Here is a 27293-nt window from a genome sequence, read left to right as displayed (position 1 = left end):
GGACCCATCTTCATCCGGCGACGTCCAACTGAAGAATGACGGTTCCTTTAAGGGACGTCATCCAAGATGGCGTCCCTCGAATTCCGATTGGCTGATAGGATTCTATCAGCCAATCGGAATTAAGGTAGGAATATTCTGATTGGCTGATGGAATCAGCCAATCAGAATCAAGTTCAATCCGATTGGATGATCCAATCAGCCAATCAGATTGAGCTTGCATTCTATTGGCTGTTCCGATCAGCCAATAGAATGCGAGCTCAATCTGATTGGCTGATTGGATCAGCCAATCGGATTGATCTTGATTCTGATTGGCTGATTCCATCAGCCAATCAGAATATTCCTACCTTAATTCCGATTGGCTGATAGAATCCTATCAGCCAATCGGAATTCGAGGGACGACATCTTGGATGACGTCCCTTAAAGGAACCGTCAGTTGGACGTCGCCGGATGAAGATGGGTCCGCGGTGGAGGTCTTCAGGATGGAGCCGGTCCTCATCGGATGAAGATAGAAGATGCCGCTTGGAAGATGATGGTTGCCGGTCCGGATCTACTCTTCTTCCCGGATAGTATGAAGACTTTGGAGCCTCTTCTGGACCTCTTCAGCCGCCGGAAGATGGATCGCCAGCCCCCGCTTGGGTTGGATGAAGATTTTGGAGCCAGGACGGATCGGTGAACCTGGTATGGTGAAGACAAGGTAGGATGATCTTCAGGGGCTTAGTGTTAGGTTTATTTAAGGGGGGTTTGGGTTAGATTAGGGGTATGTGGGTGGTGGGTTGTAATGTTGGGGGGGGGGTATTGTATGTATTTTTTTTTTTACAGGCAAAAGAGCTGAACTTCTTGGGGCATGCCCCGCAAAGGGCCCTGTTCAGGGCTGGTAAGGTAAAAGAGCTTTGAACTTTAGTAATTTAGAATAGGGTAGGGCATTTTTTATTTTGGGGGTCTTTGTTATTTTATTAGGGGGCTTAGAGTAGGTGTAATTAGTTTAAAATTGTTGTAATATTTTTCTTATGTTTGTAAATATTTTTTTATTTTTTGTAACTTAGTTCTTTTTTATTTTTTGTACTTTAGTTAGTTTATTTCATTGTAGTTATTTGTAGGTATTGTATTTAATTAATGTATTGATAGTGTAGTGTTAGGTTTAATTGTAGGTAATTGTAGGTATTTGATTTAATGAATTTATTGATAGTGTAGTGTTAGGTTTAATTGTAACTTAGGTTAGGATTTATTTTACAGGTAAATTTGTAATTATTTTAACTATTTTAGCTATTAAATAGTTCTTAACTATTTAATAGCTATTGTACCTGGTTAAAATAAATACAAAGTTACCTGTAAAATAAATATGAATCCTAAAATAGCTATAATATAATTATAATTTATGTTGTAGCTATATTAGGATTTATTTTACAGGTAAGTATTTAGCTTTAAATAGGAATAATTTATTTAATAAGAGTTAATTAATTTCGTTAGATTAAAATTATATTTAATTTAGGGGGGTGTTAGTGTTAGGGTTAGACATAGCGGCGAGATTAGGTCGGCAGATTAGGGGTTAATAATTGAAGTTAGGTGTCGGCGATGTTAGGGAGGGCAGGTTAGGGGTTAATAAATATAATATAGGGGTCGGGGGTGTTAGGGGCAGCAGATTAGGGGTACATAGCTATAATGTAGCTGGCGGCTCTTTGCGGTCGGCAGATTAGGGGTTAATTATTGTAGGTAGGTGGCGGCGACGTTGTGGGGGGCAGGTTAGGGGTTAATAAATATAATATAGGGGTCGGCGATGTTAGGGCAGCAGATTAGGGATACATAAGGATAACGTAGGTGGCGGTCGGCAGATTAGGGGTTAAAAAAATGTAATCGAGTTGCGGCGATGTGGGGGGGCCTCGGTTTAGGGGTACATAGGTAGTTTATGGGTGTTAGTGTACTTTAGGGTACAGTAGTTAAGAGCTTTATGAACCGGCGTTAGCCCAGAAATCTCTTAACTACTGACTTTTTTCTGCGGCTGGAGTTTTGTCGTTAGATTTCTAACGCTCACTTCAGAGACGACTCTAAATACCGTAGTTAGAAAAATCCCATTGAAAAGATAGGATATGCAATTGACGTAAGGGGATCTGCGGTATGGAAAAGTCGCGGCTGAAAAGTGAGCGTTAGACCCTTTTTTGAGTGACTCCAAATACCGGAGGTAGCCTAAAACCAGCGTTAGGAGCCTCTAACGCTGGTTTTCACGGCTACCGCCAAACTCCAAATCTAGGCCATAGGGTCCAAAAGAGGCCCATTTAGATAGCAGGGGCAAAATCGAGGTTTAATAACTAATGCTCATTGCCTTGTTTTATCTTTTTCTTCTCTTATAATTTATTTTTATTTTTAATGTATAATAGATAACGCTTGCATTGCTGGAAGTGGAAATGTTCATGTAATATCCTTGCTGATTCCATATCCAGTGTATTAAATCTTCATCGCATAATAATGCAGCGAAATATGAGTATTACACAATGATAGCTGTTGCATGGTCCTAACAATGTGAAATACCTTTTTGTAACACCTCTGACGTATTCCATGTATTTTTACGATCTGCTGTAAAACCTTGTTATTTTAATAAAAAATAAAAAAATAAAAAATAAAATGTATTTATATAGTAGAATATAAATATTCATAAATATTGCACACAGACCTCGAAATAAATTAAAATAGAAGAAATTCTTTGCTAGTTAAATTCATTAAAGATAGTAACAACTGTATAAAAATTTGTAACACTCTAAAAAATTAGCTTATCTGATTTTTAACATAGTCTCCGTTAAAAAGGCAACAATGTATGTAACCTCCAGGTTTTAAAAGAGAGAAATGTCTTTGGCCAAATAGTTTACTGATGTTCTTATTTCAACCAGCCAGTAACTATCAAAAGTAATTGCAAATAAATGCCTGGGACTTTTCTGTGACTTAAAATAATCCATAAACTATTTACCAAGAATGTTCTTTAAACGCTCCCTAAATACCTTTTTCTTCAAGGAAGCTTATTATCACCCAACTCAGTAACAAATTAATTCCACTTACCTCATAGTTGCCCTCATCTATCTCTGCACTAACATCATTCTCACCTTTGCAGTCCCCACCTCCTGTTTCTCATCCTTCGACCCACCTAGATTGTAAATTCCCATGGGAATAGGGCCCTCAATCCCCTCTGTATTGTTTGTTAAATGTTGTCTTATATTGTAATGTTTCACTGTTGTGCTTTTATCTTTGTACCCATGGACAGTGCTGCGGAATCTGTTGGTGCTTTATAAATAAAGAATAATAATAAAAAATAATAAATATAATGTTATGTGGTATTCAGTTTTGACATTTACTTTCCCTTTAACCTTGATAGCTCTGGCTTACTATACTAGTGTGCAAAAACTGGTTGAATTTCACATATTAAACATATTTTCTAAAGAAGCACTATTGTAATGAATAGCAAATCATTTTGGACTATGGTCTTCTTATAATTGTTTCTTGTCACAAACCATTTGTTATAATTATTCCTCTTCTATATGTTAACGGTATATATTTTTTTTTATCTTCTCATACAAATTAGTCACAAACTCAATCAACGTCATCCTAAATGTATAACTTGTTTGCTTTTTAGCTATATTCAAGGAGATTTATTTTTCCAATATTGATTTTATGCCTCCTCATATTTTTCTCTCTTTATCTATTACCTTTCTGAATGAAAAAAATATATATACAAACTAAAAATGTTTGTCACAGTGACAATTTACTGCACTTTATATAAAAAAACATATTTTGCAGCCTTATATTGTTCTCATGGTAATTTGCCCTTCATTATCTTTGATATTTTGAATTGGTAAAGAGGAGGAAAGACTGCAGCGTAATTATGGCTTTATGTTGTGTTAAATGGACGAACAATAACACACGAGCTTCACATTTTCTTTCCCTTGTGAATGAATGTGTTGCCTGGTGGGTGATACTAACACATTCTTATTCATTTGCTTCCTTTTTTTTGTTCCCTGTGACTCAAACAATGAATTTTCTACAATGACCATAACACAAGATTAGATATAGATATATATTTAAAAATACAAAAAACATTTTCTTCTATGTGAAGAACATTGGAATGTGAAATATTTAATTAAAACACAGTAAAACATAATAAAATATATTAAAATTGAATAAATATTAATTTGCATGTTTGAAGGAATTTTTCTGGGAAGGGCTCCAAAGTGTGTGTGTGTATATATATATATATATATATATATATATATATACATATATACAGTATCTCACAAAAGTGAGTACACCCCTCACATTTTTGTAAATATTTTATTATATCTTTTCATGTGACAACACTGAAGAAATGACACTTTGCTACAATGTAAAGTAGTGAGTGTACAGCCTGTATAACAGTGTACATTTGTTGTCCCCTCAAAATAACTCAACACACAGCCATTAATGTCTAAACTGTTGGCAACAAAAGTGAGTACACCTCTAAGTGGAAATGTCCAAATTGGGCCCAGAGTGTCAATATTTTGTGTGGCCACCATTATTTTCCAGCACTGCCTTAACCATTTTGGGCATGGAGTTCACCAGAGCTTCACAGGTTGCCACTTGAGTCCTCTTCCACTCCTCCATGACGACATCACAGAGCTGGTGGATGTTAGAGACCTTGCGCTCCCCCACCTTCCGTTTGAGGATGCCCCACAGATGCTCAATAGGGTTAAGGTCTGGAGACATGCTTAGCCAGTCCATCACCTTTACCCTCAGTTTCTTTAGCAAGGCAGTGGTCATCTTGGAGGTGTGTTTGGGGTCGTTATCATGTTGGAATACTGCCCTGCAGCCCAGTCTCCGAAGGGAGGGGATCATGCTCTGCTTCAGTATGTCACAGTACATGTTGGCATTCAGGGCTGCTATCAGGGGGTGCCAGGGGTGACTCCTGTCAGGGGCCCAATGGGCCAGGGGGGCCCATGAGGCAAGAACTAAAAAAAAAAGTTTGAGACAGACTTGGCACTTTGTTTGTACAGTGTGTGCCTGAGTCAGACGGCAGATCACTTTCATTTGCAGATGAGGTAGGACTTACTTAGCAAATGTTTTTTTTATTTATTTGTGCAATTTCAGATTGTAACTTCAGTGTGTGGTTGTCTCTCTGTGTGTGTTTTCTGTGGGTGTCTCTGTGTGTGTGCGTGTGTGTATGTCTTTGTGTGTTTTCTGAGGCTGTCTCTGTCGGTGTTTCCTTGTGTGTATGTGCAAGTTTGAGTTTATGTGTGTGTGTCCATTGTCTGTTCCTTTTTAGGACATTTTGACCTTACTACTGATTATACACATCTTTCTACAGACTTTGAGACTAATGAGACCTTTACGGAAGTCACTAATCCACCATTTAACCTTTAAATTATTGTTTAGGCAGTTCAGGGCCCTTCCTTTCAGCCACTGCATGCTGTTGTCATCATTTAGTTGGCATCTTCCTTTACAAAAAGATAATCAGAAATCCATATTTTGTTTTCTAAATCTCCTTTTTTTACAAAACTGTAGTCTTCATTAAGTACGGATAATCCAACTATCCTCAAGAGGTGCGCTGCTGGATAATGATTCCGTTCCGGTGGGCTTGGTGTAAAGGCTGCGCTCTCCAGACGAACTCCCAGAGGAATCCTACATGTACAGACGAGATAGAGAGAGAGGCGCCAGACCCATAAAGCAGTAACGTTTGGATGTAGAGACAAATAACATGCAAAGAATCCCCCCTTCTAGAGTGGATACTCACAATTGTAGCGGCACTTAGATCGTGCCCTTCACAACGGTCCCGACTCGCAGTGAAGGGCACGCTCTAAGTGCCGCTACAATTGTGAGTATCCACTCTAGAAGGGGGGATTCTTTGCATGTTATTTGTCTCTACATCCAAACGTTACTGCTTTATGGGTCTGGCGCCTCTCTCTCTATCTCGTCAAAACTGTAGTCTACCTCAGGTCAATGTAATCAAGTGCTGAGTGTCTGTTTGGGTGTCTGTGTCTGAGTGTGTTTCTTTGCGTGTCTGCTAGAGTGTCTATATGTGAATCCTTATGTGTGAGTGTGTTTCAGTGTATGAGTGTGTCTATGTGTTTGTTACCTTTACAACATTTCCAAGTTTAAATAGACACTTAAGAATAAAGTGCATATACGTTTTAGTCACTTGGTCAAAAATTGCACATGTCAAAGGGGGGGGGGGCCTGAACAATGGTTAAGTCAGGGGCCCCAAAATTTCTAGTGGCGGCCCTGTTGGCATTCATGGTTCCCTCAATGAACTGTAGCTCTCAAGTGCCGGCAGCACTCATGCAGGCCCAGACCATGACACTCCCACCACCATGCTTGACTTTAGGCAAGACACACTTGTCTTTGTACTCCTACCTGGTTGCAAATTATTATTTTTTTCAGATCCTCAGAGAGTTCTTTGCCATGAGGTGCCATGTTGAACTTCCAGTGACCAGTATGAGAGAGAGTGAGAGCGATAACACCAAATTTAACACACCTTAATTAATGGCTGTGTGTTGAGTTATTTTGAGGGGACAGCAAATTTACACTGTTATACAGGATGTACACTCACTACTTTTATACATATATATACAGAGAGAGTATCAGCACTATGGATATAGTTATCCTAAAAGGAGAAAGGTAAAACACCAGTCTCTGTAAGTGTAATACAGTCCTCCTGTGTATATGGCACAATCAGTCTTAATTGATATTTAAGAGGAAATAATCCAGGATGTCTTGCAGCCTAATCCCCAAATACAGAGAGTATCCAAAGGAAGGAAATCCCAGCGAAATCTAAGAACAACAGAAGATGGAAGGGTGCACAGACAAAAGGATCATGGTGTAATATGTTAAGATTCCACAGTCATAAATCAAATCACAAGCCAAATTTACAGTCACTTGTAACAACCTCAGCACTATGAGGTATAATGAAAGCAGGGAGGCTTCTCACAGCCAGTAAAATCCTCTTTTTCCAGTTCCTTTATGTCTCTCCCAACAGAAGATGAACCGTTATCAGAGAGCTCACAGCTAGCTGTCCAACCCTATAAGGCACTTGTGATGAAAGAGCACAGGGCACTAAGGGGTTAAACAACTGGACTGCTAGAGGAGTTAGAAAGATTCACTCTTTATTATCTCAGATTACTGAGCTAAGATACCTGACAAACAAAAGTTTAAAACTGCATGCAAGCAGCATAATATTGTGTATAATTGAATACACTAACACACGATAGTGTGTATAATACACTTCGTGCCGTAGCACTGTAAAAACAACTGAATTCTATATGGGGGGCGTGGCCTGATGCATTTTGTGATGCTATTGGTCTCTTCTTCAAAGGTAGGTAACGCCCCCCCTACTATTCTTAATTTATGCATCCTGGCTCACAGAATAGAAACGCACATCCACCATCTTTCTTATGGGCATAGCAGCTCCCCAGAGACAATCTTAGTAGAATTTTTCAGCCGTTTTAAGGGCAAAATATATAAATATATAAAAAAACACTTTAGTACTTATAATTATATAAAACGATCTATGTATATACTGTTGATCCTTAAAAACAATAAATCATGTAATAGAGTGAAGGCTCATTAACCCCATCATTGCTGCACCGACAACAGTGTAACAATTATTACTAGACTGTATACATATGCACACATGCAATTGTTAAACCCAAACCCTCCATTACCATATTTGTGAAGAAACTGGGTATATATGTGTATATATCTGTACAGTTACTGCACATATACCACCATTATAGTTATTGTTATTATTAAAAACACTAAGTGATATAAAACATTTAAAAATGTTAAGCTAGATAGAACTCAAATAAATATTATATCTAATAAAATCCATTACTTTGCATAAAATCCATAAATGTAAAAAACGTAATTAATTAGTTAACTCACTCCTGTATATATACATGGAAACATAAACATCAATAAATATCACTGAAAAAGTTATTATGTTTCCAAACATAAATCAAAACAAAAAAGTCCCCAACTTTATCTATGTGTTTATGTATATGGAATATAATCTCTATAAAAAGGCTGCAAGATCAATTTCTTTATTTAGACCAGAAGGTTCCAAACTTGCTAAAGTATGAATCCAAAATGTCTCCCTTTTTTGGAGTTTAAGCAAGCGACTAACACCTCTAGGTCCCACTTGTACTTGTTCTATAGCCTTAATAAAAAATTCTGAGGGGTCACTGTATATATATATATATATACACAGTGTATATATATATATATATATATATATATATATATATATATATATATATATAGTAAAACATTTTTTTTAATGTACTTTTATTGTGCATGGTGCAACTTTTTCTTACCCCTTACACTTTACGCAAGGGGGCCGATTTATCAAAGTCTTATCATGTACCGTATCATGTCTGCCAGACACAGCTGAATGCCGACAGCATTTGCAGTTTGTATTTAACATTGCACAAGCAGTTCTAGTGCACTGTTTGTGCAATGCCGCCCCCTGCAGATTTGCGGCCAAACGGCAAACGCGCAAATTTTGTTTACGGTTGAGTGCACCTGTTTACTTTCAACTTGTAATACAGTTGTGATATTGCTTATCGTGAACCTGCCTTGTTAGTCAAACTCCCTTCCAATTATATGCCTCTATTGCATATGGAACTGGTAATGGGTAGGAAAACGCAAATTACATTTAACATAAATAATGCATATTAAAGGAAAAGATCATAGCATGTTAATACTGCATATTTTTTTCATTAATAAGAATTTATATCTTTTTTGCACACTAATAAGAACTTATACATGAATCCAGTAGTTAAATGACATTGATGTTCTGTGTACCTCAATGCACATAAAAATAAAAAAAATTATATTTATTAACCAGCTGATTTCTGATAAATAATGCTGTAAGGCGCTTGAGATGATCAACCCACATTTTTATTAATTTCTTTCTCTTGCAAACTGCAATGTGTGTGGTATGCTTATAAATAACTGAAATCAGTGTCATTGGTTTTAACAAAATGTATGGGCTGAAGTATAAGGTCTGGCCAGAAAAGGGCCCTTAGGTTGCGAAGTGACTTGTTAACACACTGAAGAATGACCAAGGCTACAAAGTTGTAGCACTTTACCATACTTATTATAACCCTTATTCCCTAAACACTTTTCACAGAATAGACAGTTTAAAACATTATCCAGTGATGTTCTGCTGAATAAATTAAAATACACAAATGATCAAGAGGATGATGTAATAAACCACTTGGGAAGCTGGGTCATTTTCCCTTGACATAACCGCGGATAAAATGATACCTTTGAGGAATCATTTAAGGTACACTACCTGTGAAATATCCTGTGATCTGGGAGCGAGCAGTTCCAATATTCATACAGCAGGACGGGGCAAAAAATCAATGTGAGTAACAGATCGGTACAACCGTTGTGGAGCTGGATCCATTGCTAATTTTTAACCTCCGTGGAATACAGGTACAATATAAACTTTATTTAATTCCAATTTAGCCACTGATAACTGGATTATTATATCATCCTCTTGATACATATTGAACTCAAAGTATCAATACATTGGCTACGTTTTGTAATTTGGTTCTTTATTTACATAAACACAAAAACATAATACTGCCTATGCGTGAATAGAAGACCATCATCAGCAATTGCAAATTGCATACTACAGACTTTTAATATCTTTACATGGAAGATTACTATTGATGCATTTTTAATTTATTGTATTTTACAGTGTTCATAGACACCGGTGTCCATTTTATTATTGTATAATAAATCAATGTTGTATTTTGATACATCTTTTCTTTGCGCTTCTCATGTATTTTTTATGTTTTCCTGTTCTGAATCACTATTTTAGAGGAGTATATCGTTTTTATTGGGAGCAGCAGCTTATTAGATTCTTTTTATGCTACACCTGTTATATTTTTCAAGTAGCTTTGGATGTGGCAAGCTGGTGGCAGAGGCAGATAGTTAGCACTGCCGGTAGTACCATCGTAGGCAGGTTTGTGTTGTACGCTGGTTATAGCAGTTGGTATTAATTAACGCTGATAGTCTAAAGGGCAGAGGTGGTGTAAGTGACCCCTTGTCCGTGGCACTAATTCCCTAAATAAACTTTTTTTAAGGATATTGATCAACTCCCTGTGTTAGTATAAAGTGCATTGTTTTGCAGTTGTTATCAGATTAAACCCATTAGGGAAAGATATATAGCAGAATTAGCATTGATAAGCAGGCAGCGTGCTTTTCTAGTTCTGATAATTAGAAAATCTTAAAAATAAAAGCAAACTATGAGGAAGTAAGTTTTCAGCAGACTTTTAAAGAAAAAATATATGGTTTTCTGTCCCATTTATATATAGCCCCTCTCTAGTAGTTATTAAACATAGCCCATGACAATGGAACAGATTAGATTTGGTCCATGATCACAAATAGTCACAAATTATGTAATGGATTAAAAACTTTATTTCTGTTCAAAGTCTGTTATTGGAATTTCATCCTATATTATTGTTAGGAACTACAGCATTATTAGTAGCGTGTCTTAAAATGATAATGAGCTGCTCTATGTGCATAAACGCTTGTAGTTAATTTGTATGTCTGTCACAAAACTGTGCTTAATAATTACATTTGTGCTTAATTGCACTCCACTGAAACATATGACTCATTCAGGACTTTAGCAGCTGAGACTATAAAGTATTAAAGAAGGAAGAAAATAGCAATAGGATGTGAAGAAAGGAAACCTTTAACCTTCTGTTTCCCAAGAGCCCACTGCTTTTACAGCATTTCCCCCAAAATTCCTGATCCTTAAAACATAAGCTAAACACCCTTTTATGAAATTTACATTTTGGGAGGTATTTGAGATAGATAGATAGATAGATAGATAGATAGATAGATAGATAGATAGATATAGATGAATAGATAGATAGAGATGAATAGATAGATATGGATGGGTAGATAGATACTTTTCTCCATTTAGTATGTTTTATTAAAAGATGTGAATTCAAGTCTTTAAGAACCAATAACATGTAAAGTGATTTAATCACATATACATTACAAATCTTGGCTTGTAATTATTTAGTTAATAATCTGTCCTTTATTTACAAGATAGTATTAAACCATGTGCACTTATTTTAAAGGGACATTTAAAAACACTAAATAAATGCTAGATAGAATGATGCAGTCAAGGAAAAGATTAGTCTGAGAATAACATGTAAATGTATTTTTAAAGTTTAATTAGCTGTTTAAATATTGACAAAATTAGTGTAAAGTTTTAGGCCTAGATTTGGAGTTTGGCGGTAGCCGTGAAAACCAGCGTTAGAGGCTCCTAACACTGGTTTTAGGCTACCGCTGGTATTTGGAGTCACTCAAAATAGGGTCTAACGCTCACTTTTCAGCCGCGACTTTTCCATACCGCAGATCCCCTTACGTCAATTGCGTATCCTATCTTTTCAATGGGATTTTCCTAACTCCGGTATTTAGAGTCGTTTCTGAAGTGAGCGTTAGACATCTAACGACAAAACTCCAGCCGCAGGAAAAAAGTCAGTAGTTAAGAGCTTTCTGGGCTAACGCCGGTTTCTAAAGCTCTTAACTACTGTACTCTAAAGTACACTAACACCCATAAGCTACCCCCTAAACCGAGGTCCCCCCACATCGCCGACACTCGAATAAAATTTTTTAACCCCTAATCTGCCGACCGCCACCTACGTTATCCTTATGTACCCCTAATCTGCTCCCCCTAACACCGCCGACCCCTGTATTATATTTATTAACCCCTAATCTGCCCCCCTCAACGTCGCCTCCACCTGCCTACACTTATTAACCCCTAATCTGCCGAGCGGACCTGAGCGCTACTATAATAAAGTTATTAACCCCTAATCCGCATCACTAACCCTATAATAAATAGTATTAACCCCTAATCTGCCCTCCCTAACATCGCCGTCACCTAACTTCAATTATTAACCCCTAATCTGCCGACTGGAGCTCACCGCTACTCTAATAAATGTATTAACCCCTAAAGCTAAGTCTAACCCTAACACCCCCCTAAATTAAATATAATTTACATCTAACGAAATTAATTAACTCTTATTAAATAAATTATTCCTATTTAAAGCTAAATACTTACCTGTAAAATAAATCCTAATATAGCTACAATATAAATTATAAGGATTTATATTTATTTTACAGGTAACTTTGTATTTATTTTAACCAGGTACAATAGCTATTAAATAGTTAAGAACTATTTAATAGCTAAAATAGTTAAAATAATTACAAAATTACCTGTAAAATAAATACTAACCTAAGTTACAATTAAACTATCAATAAATTAATTAAATAAACTACCTACAATTACCTACAATTAACCTAACACTACACTATCAATAAATTAATTAAATACAATTCCTACAAATAAATACAATTAAATAAACTAGCTAAAGTACAAAAAATAAAAAAGAACTAAGTTACAAAAAATAAAAAAATATTTACAAACATAAGAAAAATATTACAACAATTTTAAACTAATTACACCTACTCTAAGCCCCCTAATAAAACAACAAAGCCCCCCAAAATAAAAAATGCCCTACCCTATTCTAAATTACTAAAGTTAAAAGCTCTTTTACCTTACAGCCCTGAACAGGGCCCTTTGCGGGGCATGCCCCAAGAAATTCAGCTTGTTTGCCTGTAAAAAAAAAACCATACAATACCACCCCCCCAACATTACAACCTACCACCCACATACCCCTAATCTAACCCAATCCCCCCTTAAATAAACCTAACACTAAGCCCCTGAAGATCATCCTACCTTGTCTTCTCCTAACCAGGTATCACCGATCCGTCCTGGCTCCAAAATCTTCATCCAACCCAAGCGGGGGTTGGCGATCCATCATACGGTGGCTGAAGAGGTCCAGAAGAGGCTCCAAAGTCTTCATCCTATCCGGGAAGAAGAGGCGATCCGGACCGGCAACCATCTTGATCCAAGCGGCATCTTCTATTTTCATCCGATGACGACCGGCTCCATCCTGAAGACCTCCACCGCGGACCCATCTTCTTCCGGCGACTTCCAACTGAAGAATGACGGTTCCTTTAAGGGACGTCATCCAAGATGGCGTCCCTCGAATTACGATTGGCTGATAGGATTCTATCAGCCAATCGGAATTAAGGTAGGAATATTCTGATTGGCTGATGGAATCAGCCAATCAGAATCAAGTTCAATCCGATTGGCTGATCCAATCAGCCAATCAGATTGAGCTCACATTCTATTGGCTGATCGGAACAGCCAATAGAATGCGAGCTCAATCTGATTGGCTGATTGGATCAGCCAATCGGATTGAACTTGATTCTGATTGGCTGATTCCATCAGCCAATCAGAATATTCCTACCTTAATTCCGATTGGCTGATAGAATCCTATCAGCCAATCGGAATTCGAGGGACGCCATCTTGGATGACGTCCCTTAAAGGAACCGTCATTTTTCAGTTGGACGTCGCCGGAAGAAGATGGGTCCGCGGTGGAGGTCTTCAGGATGGAGCCGGTCGTCATCGGATGAAGATAGAAGATGCCGCTTGGATCAAGATGGTTGCCGGTCCGGATCGCCTCTTCTTCCCGGATAGGATGAAGACTTTGGAGCCTCTTCTGGACCTCTTCAGCCACCGGATGATGGATCGCCAACCCCCGCTTGGGTTGGATGAAGATTTTGGAGCCAGGACGGATCGGTGATACCTGGTGAGGTGAAGACAAGGTAGGATGATCTTCAGGGGCTTAGTGTTAGGTTTATTTAAGGGGGGTTTGGGTTAGATTAGGGGTATGTGGGTGGTGGGTTGTAATGTTGGGGGGGGGTATTGTATGTTTTTTTTTTACAGGCAAAAGAGCTGAATTTCTTGGGGCATGCCCCGCAAAGGGCCCTGTTCAGGGCTGGTAAGGTAAAAGAGCTTTTAACTTTAGTAATTTAGAATAGGGTAGGGCATTTTTTATTTCGGGGGGCTTTGTTGTTTTATTAGGGGGCTTAGAGTAGGTGTAATTAGTTTAAAATTGTTGTAATATTTTTCTTATGTTTGTAAATATTTTTTTATTTTTTGTAACTTAGTTCTTTTTTATTTTTTGTACTTTAGCTAGTTTATTTAATTGTATTTATTTGTAGGAATTGTATTTAATTAATTTATTGATAGTGTAGTGTTAGGTTAATTGTAGGTAATTGTATGTAGTTTATTTAATTAATTTATTGATAGTTTAATTGTAACTTAGGTTAGTATTTATTTTACAGGTAATTTTGTAATTATTTTAACTATTTTAGCTATTAAATAGTTCTTAACTATTTAATAGCTATTGTACCTGGTTAAAATAATTACAAAGTTGCCTGTAAAATAAATATTAATCCTAAAATAGCTACAATGTAATTATAATTTATATTGTAGCTATATTAGGGTTTATTTTACAGGTAAGTATTTAGCTTTAAATAGGAATAATTTATTTAATAAGAGTTAATTAATTTCGTTAGATTAAAATTATATTTAATTTAGGGGGGTGTTAGGGTTAGACTTAGCTTTAGGGGTTAATCCATTTATTAGAATAGCGGTGAGCTCCGGTCAGCAGATTAGGGGTTAATAATTGAAGTTAGGTGTCGGCGATGTTAGGGAGGGCAGATTAGGGGTTAATACTATTTATTATAGGGTTAGTGAGGCGGATTAGGGGTTAATAACTTTATTATAATAGCGGTGCGGTCCGCTCGGCAGATTAGGGGTTAATGAGTGTAGGCAGGTGGAGGCGACGTTGAGGGGGGCAGATTAGGGGTTAATAAATATAATATAGGGGTCGGCGATGTTAGGGCAGCAGATTAGGGGTACATAGGGATAATGTAAGTAGCGGCGGTTTATGGAGCGGCAGATTAGGGGTTAAAAATAAAATGCAGGTGTCAGCGATAGCGGGGGCGGCAGAATAGGGGTTAATAAGTTTAAGGTTAGGGGTGTTTAGACTCGGGGTACATGTTAGAGTGTTAGGTGCAGACGTAGGAAGTGTTTCCCCATAGCAAACAATGGGGCTGCGTTAAGAGCTGAACGCGGCTTTTTTGCAGGTGTTAGGTTTTTTTTCAGCTCAAACAGCCCCATTGTTTCCTATGGGAGAATCGTGCACGAGCACGTTTTTGAGGCTGGCCGCGTCCGTAAGCAACTCTGGTATTGAGAGTTGAAGCTGCGTTAAAAATGCTCTACGCTCCTTTTTTGGAGCCTAACGCAGCCTTTATGTGGACTCTCAATACCAGAGTTATTTTTATGGTGCGACCAGAAAAAAGCCGGCGTTAGTTTTTCGGGTCGTTACCGACAAAACTCCAAATCTAGCCGTTAGTGTCTAAAAAACAATGGGAGCTGCCATGTTGTAACTTAGGTTGCCTTCTCTGCTGTGGCCAATTAGGGACAGTTATAAATAGGTCACTAGATTGTGCAGCCAATGGCTATGTGGAATATAACAGTGTTTTGCACTTCCATTTCTAACAGGAACTCAAAAGCTCAGAGTTTAAGAACGGCATTACAGGAAAGGAGGACAAAATAAATAATTAAAGTACATTGCAGAGTTTTTAAATATATGATTTATCATTTTATATTGCCATCTCAAAGTGTTTAATGTTCATTTAACGTTTTTACATGTACAGTAACCACATCTTGTTTAGTACAGCCTCCCATATTAAAGGGTCAATATAGTGAGAGAAAAAAAATATTATCTAATTCATTAGAGCATGTAATTTAGCACTATCATCCCTACAAGTTTATTTATTAAACCCCTGTAAATGTGTTAAACTCATAGTTAAAGTCCCATTTGTGAGTCACAGATAACTGCTGTCGGCATTTAACATTGCACAAGCATTTCTTGTGAAATGCTTGTGCAATGCCATCCCCTGCACATTCACGGCCAATCGGCCGCTAGCAGGGGGTGTCAATCATCCCGATCGGACCTAAAAGGTGGCGGACAAGTTAAGGAGCAAGCTCTGCTTGTTAAATCTACCCCAAGGACTCCTTGCCCAATGTGCTTAGAGGAATATGGCTGCACCACACTGATGAATAATTGACAAATACACATTAAAAATACAATGCAATAGTACTTTGAATTTGAAATGAGCAGTAGAATATTTTATGTCAAATTTCAAACTTATCCAATTTCCCTTACCCTATACCATCCCTATACCATGTGGCAACCACAACGTGCATATACTATGCACTTGCTCAGTAGGAAAAGTCTCAAAAGTGTGAATTTAAAAAAAAAATAGGCAAGTTTTTATAATGGGAGAAAAATGGGAAATTTAAAATTGTACACTTGATCTTAGTCATGAAACTTTAATTTTAAAATTAGTGTCCCTTTAATGTTTGTACTTTTTATTTTGTGTTTTAATGCATTTAGATTTTCTGTGCAGCAGTGTTTTTGGGATTGTGATTTTACAAATTCTGATTGTACTTTCAAAGCTTCTGTGTAACTAAAACACGTTAGGATTATACACACTATAGTTATGTGTGTCTTTCACAAACTGCATTGCATTATATTTTTTCTAAGTGCAATAAGCCTGACAGTTTCAGAAAGTGGGTTGGACAGGGAATTTGACAGCCCTCATTACTTCTAGGCATTTTACACCTGCAGATGTCACTAGTTTATCTTGACAGCTGTATGGAGATGAAGTTTGCTCAAAATTTGCAATAAATTTATTTAACTGTGTAGTTTGTATTTTCTGCCAATTAAGAATATATATACATACATATATATATCTATATATATATTTATATTTAAAGATATATAGACAAATGAAGAGAGTGACTCCAGCGCCAAAGAGGCTATTTGGACAGAGGATATAAATATGAGAAATTAAAAATAATGACAGAAAAGTAAAAAAAAAAGTAAATCCTATGAGGTAAGGTTATGGCCAAACTTAGGAAATGCAGAGGGAATTGCACTCACCTCCTTTCAAATATCCTGCATTGAATCCTTGTTACATTGTACATTATAACACTGTGCATGTATCTACTTGTGCATCTGAAGACTGGATCAGCTTTAGAGTCCCATTTATCAAGCTCCGTATGGAGCTTGTAGGCCCGTGTTTCTGGCGAGTCTTCAGACTCGCCAGAAAAAGCAGTTATAAAGCAGCGGTCTAAAGATCGCCACAATTCACTCGATCGGGTTGGCCACGAGTCTGCAGGGGGCGGCGTTGCACCAGCAGCTCTTGTCGGATCAGGTCCAGCAAGACCTTTGATACATAGGCCTCTTAGACTTGTTATTTTGATACATTGTGGACTCTGTGTTTCACGTATATATTTTAATTTGCTATTTTTTACTTTCCTGTCATTATTTTTAATTTCTCATATTTATATCCTCTGTCCAAATAGCCTCTTTTGCGCTGGAGACACACTCTTCATTTGTCCATTCCTTTTCCCTTTTAGTCGGAGGCCCATATACTACAGTCTCTATCTGCATACTGGCTATTACCCTCTCTCTCATAATAGCGCTCATTTGGAATTTAACATCTTATTCCACCTCCACCACATATATATATCCTTTCCTTAAAGGGACACTGAACCCAAATTTTTTCTTTCATGATTCAGAAAGAGTATGCAATTTTAAGCAACTTTCTAATTTACTCCTATTATCAAAAAAGGAAAAAGGCATCTAAGCTATTTGTTTGGTTCAGTACCCTGGAAAGCACTTGTTCATTGGTGGATGATTTTTTTTTCAGCAAGAACAACCCAGGTTGTTCACCAAAAATGGGCCGGCATCTAAACTTACATTCTTGCATTTCAAATAAAGATACCAAGAGAATGAAAATTTTTTGATGATAGGAGTAAATTAGAAAGTTGCTTAAAATTGCATGCTCCATCGGAATCACGAAAGAAAAAAATTGGGTTCAGTGTCCCTTTAAGAGAATTAAGTGAGTTTTTCCACTCTAAAGCCTGCACTATAATATCTCTCAAAGCTGGAGAAGTTTTGATAACCAGCTTTGACTGTTACAAAACTCCCAGAGCTTTCCTGGCTGTTAGTGATATTTCCCACAAGCATAAACATGCATTTGTCCATTTTAATACAACAAAAAAATGACTGATGTCTCTTTAAAAATGCTACTGGAGAGTTTCATATAAAACTTCTGGAGTGGGTGTTACATTGTTCTTGTCCATCCGCCTGGAGGGTTGGCTAAATTAGTGTGAATATGTCCTGCTATGTTAGTGAAATAGAGTTTAATGCATTGACAGTAATACATAGTTTGTTTTCTTACTGCATTAGAGATTAATGTATCCATCATTTTCCCCCATTTTAGATTTCAGTAATGTTCCGGATGTCACCTTTGCTAATCTGAGAAGGAGCAACACAGATGATGCACTAGATCAGGTGCAGCCGAGAGAAAAAATGGAACATCATTATAAGGTAATGGAAGAAAATATCAGCTTTTGTAAAACTGCAATTAAATAAATTCTTAAATTTCAGTATCATTCTGTGGCATAGAGATAGGGATGAGTTAATGGGGCCTATTTAACAAGTTCCGTATGGAGCTTGATGCCCCGTGTTTTTGGCGAGCCTTCAGGCTTGCCAGAAACACCAGTTATGAAGCAGCGGTCACAAAGACCGCTGCTCCATAACCTGTCCGCCTGCTCTGAGGAGGCGGACAGACATCGCCGAAAATCTACCCGATCCAATGTGATTGGGTTGATTGACACCCCCTGCTAGCGGCGAATCTGCAGGGGGCGGTATTGCATCAGCAGTTCACAAGAACTGCTGGTGCAGTAATAAATGCTTTTGGCATTTATCGATGTGCAGTGGACATGATCCGCAATATCGGATCATGTCCGCTCGCATGTTCTTAAATAGGCCCCAATGTCTGTATTTATTTTATATTTAAATGACAAAAACATAAGTTCCCTAGGATATTTGTTTTGTATATCTAAGTCTATGAGAATCAGAGTTAATATTTTGTGCAAGAAATATGTTGTTAAAGGGTTTTGAAACACAAAAAAATTATTTTGTGATTCAGACAGAGGATACAATAAAAGAAAAAGTTTAAAATGACTTCCTTTATCAAATTAGCTTTGTTCCCAAGATATTCTTTGTTGAAGAGATACCTTGGTAGGTGTCTGGAGCACTACATGGTAGGAAATAGTGCTGCCCTCTAGTGCTCTTGCAAATGAATAACATTCTTGCAAAACTGCTGCCATTTAGTGATCCAGACACGTGCACGCTCTTGAGCTTACGTCCTAGCTTTCAACAAAAGATACCAAGAGAACAAATAACATTTGATTGTAGAAGTATATTAGAACGTTGTTTAAAGGTTGCATGCTCTATCTGAATCATGACAGAAAAAAATGGGGTTTTATGTCCCTTTATGGGTCAAATGTTCAACATCAATTTACTTTTAATGTAATTTATAATTGTTAAAGCAGCCAGATTTATATTTCATATTATTTTTTAATAAATAAACTTGTTAGTAAATATGCTTAGGAGACCAAGATAGGAATTGGAGAATTTGTCTCACTGTTGAGATTACTATGTTTATATCCGTATGTTACAACAGAAATATATTATTATTATTATGATTTTGTTCTATTTATAAAGCATCAACATATTCTGGAGCGCTGTACTAGGTTTAAATAAATATAATCTAGATGGTTATACGGGTGATAGAGACGTGCTGAGAGGATTGCCGGGGTAATTGGGGTATAATGATAAGGAGGATAAGATGATATTTTGTGTTGATTTTCTGGGTTTATTTAAAGGGAACGGAAATTCAAATATAAAATGCATGATTTCTATAGAGCATGTAATTTTTAGACATTTTTAAATTCACTTCTATTTACAAATTTGCTTTGTTCTCTTGGTATCCCTTGTTGAAAAAGAATACGGAAATATCCCACACTAGTGGGAGCTGCTGCTAATTGGTGCCTGCACACATTTGTCTCTTGTGATTGGCTGACTAGATGTGTTTAGCTAGCTGCCAGTAGTGCAATATGTTCCTTCAGCAAAGGATCAGGTTAAGATTTGGTGGTCTTAAGAATGTTGCTTCGTACCTTAAAGCTGTAAAGCCTGCACCACAGGAGCTCCAAAGCTGCATCTGTAGCTTCACAAATGGAGCCCAAGAAGTAAGGGGATTAAACTAAAAGAGTTGGAAAAGAATAGAAAACATTTTTGTAGACTGGTTTGGTTGCATGTGATTTCTGAACAGGAGAGGGGTAAGTGTGAGAAGAGAAGGGCAGCTAGGTTAATATTTAAGACTACAGCATAGATATAAGGGGGTGCTGAGTTGTATTGGGCTTTGCACAGTTATGGTTAAAGGGACAGTATACACCAATGTTCATATAACTGCATGTAGTAGACACTACTATAAAGAAGAATATGCACAGATACTGATCTTAAAATCCAGTATAAACTTACTTAGAAACTCCTCTGTTTATGAGATCAGCTGGGACACCAAGTGAAAGGGGCTGAAAGCAGACTCCCCCCTTCCCTGCATATGAAAAGACAGATAACAAACAGGAGCCAGCAGTGGTCTGTAAACGCCCGTATACATCTGGCACTCTGGGGCTTGGTTAGGAGTCTGAAAATCAGCACAATGTTATTAAAAATAAGCAAAACTATACATTGTTACAAAAAACCTTCCAGATGGGCTCTATAAATGGATTATCTACAAAATATGTATGCAGAGAAAAAAATAGTGTATAATGCCCCTTAGTTATGTCACATTAGTGTATAATGTCCCAGTGAATAGACTGATAGAGGATAGTAGCTGATACAGGACAATAGATGAGACTGTCAGTGGCATCCAAAGTAAATTGGAGAAAGAACAATCACAAGAGTTGAATAATAAAAACTCCTTATTTACTGGCTATCAAGGTGGGCAGTAGATTGGATTAGTATATGAGTTATTTCTGGTGTTATGAAACCACAGGTTTAATCCAAGGCTTCAACAGTTAAGATAATAAGAGATGTAGCTATTCTAGAAAAGGAGATAAACCAGCATATCTGACATGCTTGTATTGTAGTGATTGGTATCCATGTTATATGCTACCTTTAGCCACCAATCAGCAAGAGCTACCCAGGTTCTGAACCAAAGATGGGCCGGCTCCTAAGCATACATTCCTGCTTTTTCAAATAAAGATACCAAGAAAAATGATAATAGGAATAAATTAGAAAGTTGCTTAAAATTGCATGCTCTATCTGAATCATGAAAGAAAAAATCATTGGTTCAGTGTCCCTTTAAGTAGACATTTACTGTCATAATATAGAAGTTAAAATATAATTTTGAATATCATCCATGTGGAGGTAATATTGAAATTCAAAAATTACAATTAGGTATGTTGACCACTGTGTGAGAGAACCCAGATCATGTTTTGAAGAACCACAGCAGATCCAAGCAGCTGAGAAACAGAGGTGGTGGCTGAAGGGTTCTGTAACATGCCAGGTGAACACATAGGACCCTAGGCTGGAATCAAGACAGGAATTGTCACAAAGGCCAAGTTAGCCGCCAATTTTTTATAGGAATATTGTGTAGTCAGCTGTGTCAAAGGCTTGTGCAGTGGTCTATTGGTACAGAAATTGCTATTGTTAGATAGATATCATTATGTATAGAAAAGGGGTTAGCTTATGAGGATTAATGCTTTTAACATTTTGCGTAAAGAACAAATGTATCTATCTATTGCAAGTTGAAACACAGCACAAGAAAGCTTTCGCATCAGTTGTAAGAGAATAAATACAGTTTAGACATCTACTCAAGCGAGGCAAATCTCTCACATTCTCAGCTGTGACAAGATGTCTGATTCATGTGCAAGGGGGTTATAAAGAACAATTCTGGCGAGGGACCCCCAGAAGCTAAAAATGCCTCTCTCTAAATATTGTGAGACATTAATGTGCTTTAACACTTTGTGATCCGTAATCCTATTTCCCATTCTGCGGAGCCTTAAAAAGATTTTATTTTGGCATCGGTTTTGACATTTAAATTTGCAGTCATTTTGCATGAAGAAAAAGCAGATAAAACTTAAAGGGACATGAAACCCAAAATGTTTCTTTCATGATTCAGATAGAGAATATAATTTTAAACAACTTTCTAATTTACTTCTATTATCTAATCTCTTTCATTCTCTTGGTATCATTTGTTGAAGGTGCAGCAGTGCACTACTGGTTTCTAACTGAACTTATGGGTAAGCCAATCACATTCAATATATATATGCAGCCACCAATCAACAGCTAGGACCTAGGTTCTCTGCTGCTCATGAACTTGCCTAGATAAACCTTTCAGCAAATGATAACAAGAGAAGGAAGCAAATTAAATAATAGAAGTAAATTGGAAAGTTGTTTAAAATTGTATTCTCTGAATCATGAAAGAAAACATTTGGGTTTCATGTTCCTTTAAATTAAAACTAATTTAGCATCATCATTTGCACACGGTCTACTAATGCACACTGACTTATCGATACTTCCTACTAAAACTTGGGGCTATAGTACGAGTGGAGCGCAAGAGAATAGAGGTCTTTTGCGAGTCAGAAGTAGCGCATGTATTACAAGTTGAAAGTAAAGCACATTTGAATTTAACATGCATCGGGATAGCACATCAAAATACCTTTAAAAGTACAATTACACTCATAATAACACTATCTAATAAAAATTATTATTAAAATAAAAAGATATGAGGTCTCAAAATAAAAAAAGGTTGCAAAGGACTTTAACATAATATATATTTGTTTATATGTGTGTACATATGTATTTATATGTGTGTGTATATATTTATTAACAGACATATATACATAAATAAACAGATAATTACATATGTGTGTTTATATATATATATATATTTCATGTAATTAGCAAGAGTCCATGAGCTAGTGACGTATGGGATATACATTCCTACCAGGAGGGGCAAAGTTTGCCAAACCTCAAAATGCCTATAAATACACCCCTCACCACACCCACAAATCAGTTTTACAAACTTTGCCTCCGATGGAGGTGGTGAAGTAAGTTTGTGCTAGATTCTACGTTGATATGCGCTCCGCAGCAAGTTGGAGCCCGGTTTTCCTCTCAGCGTGCAGTGAATGTCAGAGGGATGTGAGGAGAGTATTGCCTATTTGAATTCAATGATCTCCTTCTACGGGGTCTATTTCATAGGTTCTCTGTTATCGGTCGTAGAGATTCATCTCTTACCTCCCTTTTCAGATTGACGATATACTCTTATATACCATTACCTCTACTGATTCTCGTTTCAGTACTGGTTTGGCTTTCTACAAACGTGTAGATGAGTGTCCTGGGGTAAGTAAGTCTTATTTTCTGTGACACTCTAAGCTATGGTTGGGCACTTTATACGTAAAGTTCTAAATATATGTCTTTAAACTTATATTTGCCATGATTCAGGATAATCAGTATTCCTTCTTTCAGACTGTCAGTTTCATTATTTGGGAAATGCATATGAATAAAATATTTTTTCTTACCTTAAAGAAATTTTCTAATTGACTTTTTTCCTTGCGGGCTGTTAGGCTCACGGGGGCAGAAAATGCTTCAATTTATTGCGTCATTCTTGGCGCAAACTTTTTTGGCACAAAGATTTTGTCATTTCCGGCGCCATAGTTGACGCCGGAAGTTTACACGTGGTTGCGTCATTTTTGACGCATGTGTGTTACAGACGTTTTTTGCGCCAAAAAGTGTGGGCGTCATTCTTGGCGCCAAAAAATGTGGGCGTCATACTTGGCGCCAAAAAATGTGGGCGTCATACTTGGCGCCACTTTTTTTCACATTATTTCAGTCTCACTTTTTTGTTGCTTCTGGTTGCTAGAGGCTTGTTTGTTTTGCATTTTTCCCCATTCCTGAAACTGTCATTTAAGGAATTTGATAATTTTGCTTTATATGTTGTTTTTTTTCTATTACATATTGCAAGATTTTCCATAAATTATTCCTGGATCAGAACATACTGAGGGATTCCTGTTGACTAAAAAGTCCTACCAAAGCTAAGTTCATTTATTTTAAATGTTATGAATCTTTATCTTTAGCTATGGTTTGTAATAAGTTCTCATGATAAACTTTTACATACAGAATCCATTAGTATTTATGCTTTATGTATTACTTTTCTTTTTACATCTTATGTACAAGATATACTTAGAAAATTTAAGAGAATATTTTTCTGATTCTAGGTTAAGGCTTTGTCTGACTTTGCGCCTTCTATTAAAAAATTTTTAGGTCTTTTTCAAACTTCTTTTTTGATGAAGTTTCAAATGACCAACAACATACTGAATTATCCTTCTCTGATGATGTTTTTTCTCTTTCAGAACTTTTCTTCATCAGATATTGACACTAACAAATCTACTTTTTTATTTTTTATTAGAGTACATTTGTTTTTTGTTGAAAAGGTGTTGATTATTTTGGATATTGAGGTAACTAGTTCTTTTTCAAACTAGCTAACATTTTATTTCTGCTTATTTTATCTTCTGTGTCTTCAGAGGTTTTTTTCCATTCCTTCATACTAGGGAATGGAATAGGCTGACAATTTTCTTCAAAGGTTTTAAATTATATTCTTTGCCGGCAGTTAAATTCAATTTTGAGGGTTCTCCAATTTAATGGGGCTACCTCTACTCCTGCTAAATTATGCTATTGTTTCTATAGCAAAATAGTATTTATTTTCAGGTACTTTTCTTGGACCTGTAATTTATTTGGATGATGTTGCTTTTGCTCCATTTTTTCTGTTTACTTTAAAGATCAAGTATCAGATTATGTATTATTTAGCATTGTTAAGGGACAAAGTCTACTGCTCATTTGAGGTTCAGACTGAGTGCTGTTGCATTTGTCTTGTTGTCTTGCATTTTTTTTTATGCAAGTCCGGTGTGATCTGGTCCCTTAACTGGATTAACATGCTAATAATTTTATTTGTTTCTTCATTTTTATTGAATATTTCACAAATGAGGTTTTAATCTATGTCTTTAGCTGTTTTTAGCTAGAAGAAATTTTGTGATTTCTAAAAAATCCTTATTTCTTTTTTTCCAAGATAATCAATTATTTGATTCATATTGGATTCAATTCTTAACTGTTACTCTGGGCTTCAAGATTAAGTTCTTAGACTAAAACTTTAAGCTTATTTTAGTTTGGTTGTTCTTACTAAAGAACAAAATTCTAAATTCTTACCCAAGTAACATGTTTTTTATTTAGAAGTTTTTTTGGTTCTATTCGGTCCAAAATTCTTAGATTTTGGGTACAAATAAAATTTGAAGTAAAACCGTCTGTGAGAAGTATTTTTCTCTCTATTATATTCCAGCTATTCCAGTAAGGCTAACACTTTCCTTAATGTGTTTCAGTCCCATATATTTTGGGTAATGTTGAAGTGCGGTTGATCACCTGTTGAGGATCAAGCGCTGCTCAGATCTGGAATCTTCTGGGGTATTTATTACAGTTCCATTTTTAGGATCTGGGTTTTGGGGTTTTATTCAAACTATTCATTGTTCCAAAGATAGAAAATCTTTTTATTATATAAATGTACCATCTTTTAGATTGGTATTTATATGGTCTATTCTGACTTTTTTTGGTCAGTGATAGCATTATTTGTTTTCATTAGATACAATAGATGCATATCTTCATTTCTGTTTTCATTCAGATTATTTTTTATTTTCTGAGACTACGGAATCTCATGTGATTCATTTTGTTTTTTCAAGACATGGTTAGAGGATCTTTTTATCAAAAGCTCTTGATTCCTCACACAAGGGTCACCTTTTTTTAGGTTTCCAGATAGATTGTGTCACTGTCTTTGTCTCTAACAGATAAGTGATTTTTTTCTTATTGGGTTCCGTCTGTCGGTACCATCAGTCTCTATTATTTCCTTCAGTTGCTATATATGCATGGAAATTTAGGTCTTATGGCTGCAGGATTGGATTCTTTTTTCCTTTGCTCATTTTCATAGAAAACCTTTCCAGTTTTTTATGCTGCATAATGGTGCAGGGATTCTAGGATTTCACTTTTTAAATCTTCGAATTCTATGTTTATCTATCTTTGATTTGGTGGTTAAGATCACCATCATTTAGTTCTACAGGTCTCTTCAATTCTTTCAACCTGGACCATGATCTCTATAGATGCGAGTATTTTAGGTTGGGAGGCTGTCTGAGATTCTCTGTCAGCACAAGGGGTTTGGAAATCCCAGGAGGCGAGATTACCATTTGATATTTTGGAACTCCGTGCATTTCCAGAGTTCTTCAGTTGGTTTGAAGAAGAGACGTTTATTGTTTTTTTCAGACATTATCACATCTGTGGGTGTGACTATCAGTCTTTAGACTGTGACAAAGTATCTCGGATATTTGCTTGGGCTAAATCCAGCTCCTATCTAAATTCTGGGGTCCTTTTCCCAGGTATAGACGTTTGGGAAGCGGATTATCTCTGTTAATCAAGCTTTACATCCGGGAGAATGGTCTCTTTACCCAGATATGTTTTTAAATTTTTCAGATGTGAGGGCTTCCAGAAATAGATCTGTTGGCCTCTCGTCTTAACATGGTATTTCCCAGGGGCCTATTTCAGGTCCGGGGATCCTCAGGCGGAAGTAGCGTATGCATTGACACTTCCTTGGAATTATCATTCTGTCTATATCTTCCGCCTCTAGTTCTTCAAAAATTCTAATGGAGCGTTCGTTTGTACTGCTGGTGGTTCCAGCATGGCCTCACAGGTTTTGGTATGCGGATCTCATTCGGATGGCCAGTTGCCAACCTTGGACATTTCCGTTAAGACCAGACCTTTTATCTCAAGGCCCATTTTTCCATCAGGATATCAAATCATTTAAATTGAAGATATGAAGATTGAACGTTTGATTCTTAGTCATAGAGGTTTCTCTGACTCAGTGATTAATACTATGTTACAGGTTTGTAAATCTGTCTCTAGAAAGATTTATTATCGAGTTGGAAGACTTTCATTTCTTGGTGTTCTTCTCATAAATTCTTTTGGCATTCTTTTAGAATTCCTAGAATTTTACAATTTTTCAGGTTGGTTTTGTCTGCAAGTTATTTGAAAGGACAAATCTCTACTCTTTCTGTTCTTTTTCACAGGAAGATTACTATTCATTCTGATATTCATTGTTTTGTACAGGCTTTGGTTTGTATCAAACCTGTCATTAAATCAATATCTCCTCCTTGGAGTCTCAATTTGGTACTGAGGGCTTTACAGGCTCCTCCGTTTGAACCTTTGCGTTCTCTGGACATTAAAATTACTTTCTTGGAAAGTATTGTCCCTTTTGGTTATCTCTTCTGCTAGAAGAGTTTCTGAGTTTTCTGCTCTTTCTTGTGGATCTCCTTTTCTGATTTTTCATCAGGGTAAGGCAGTGTTCCTTCCTGTTATTCATTATTTTTGTTCAGGCTTTGGT

General features: G+C 36.7%; 1 protein-coding gene and 1 long non-coding RNA gene across 6 annotated transcripts in view; one reads left to right on the top strand and one right to left on the bottom strand.

The window, feature by feature from the left end:
• LOC128656810 (uncharacterized) overlaps positions 1 to 20388 on the bottom strand; it is a 74045-nt gene extending 53657 nt beyond the window's left edge. Inside the window, exons 1-2 of the long non-coding RNA XR_008402064.1 lie at positions 20357 to 20388; positions 19993 to 20078 (exon numbers count right to left, since the gene is read on the bottom strand). This is a non-coding gene — a long non-coding RNA (uncharacterized LOC128656810). The remainder of the gene's footprint in view (positions 1 to 19992; positions 20079 to 20356) is intronic.
• The window catches only part of TIAM2 (TIAM Rac1 associated GEF 2), a 645041-nt gene that overhangs the window by 508444 nt on the left and 109304 nt on the right, over positions 1 to 27293 (top strand). For all 5 annotated transcript variants that reach the window (XM_053710965.1, XM_053710968.1, XM_053710967.1 and 2 more), the window contains one exon: positions 18252 to 18358. In XM_053710965.1, the coding sequence (XP_053566940.1) occupies positions 18252 to 18358 (107 nt within the window). The remainder of the gene's footprint in view (positions 1 to 18251; positions 18359 to 27293) is intronic.

Source organism: Bombina bombina, chromosome 4 (genome assembly GCF_027579735.1).
Source record: "Bombina bombina isolate aBomBom1 chromosome 4, aBomBom1.pri, whole genome shotgun sequence".
In the NCBI taxonomy this organism is placed as follows: domain Eukaryota; kingdom Metazoa; phylum Chordata; class Amphibia; order Anura; family Bombinatoridae; genus Bombina; species Bombina bombina.
The sequence above is the reverse complement of the archived record's forward strand: the minus strand, read 5'-3'. Positions and strand labels throughout refer to the sequence as shown.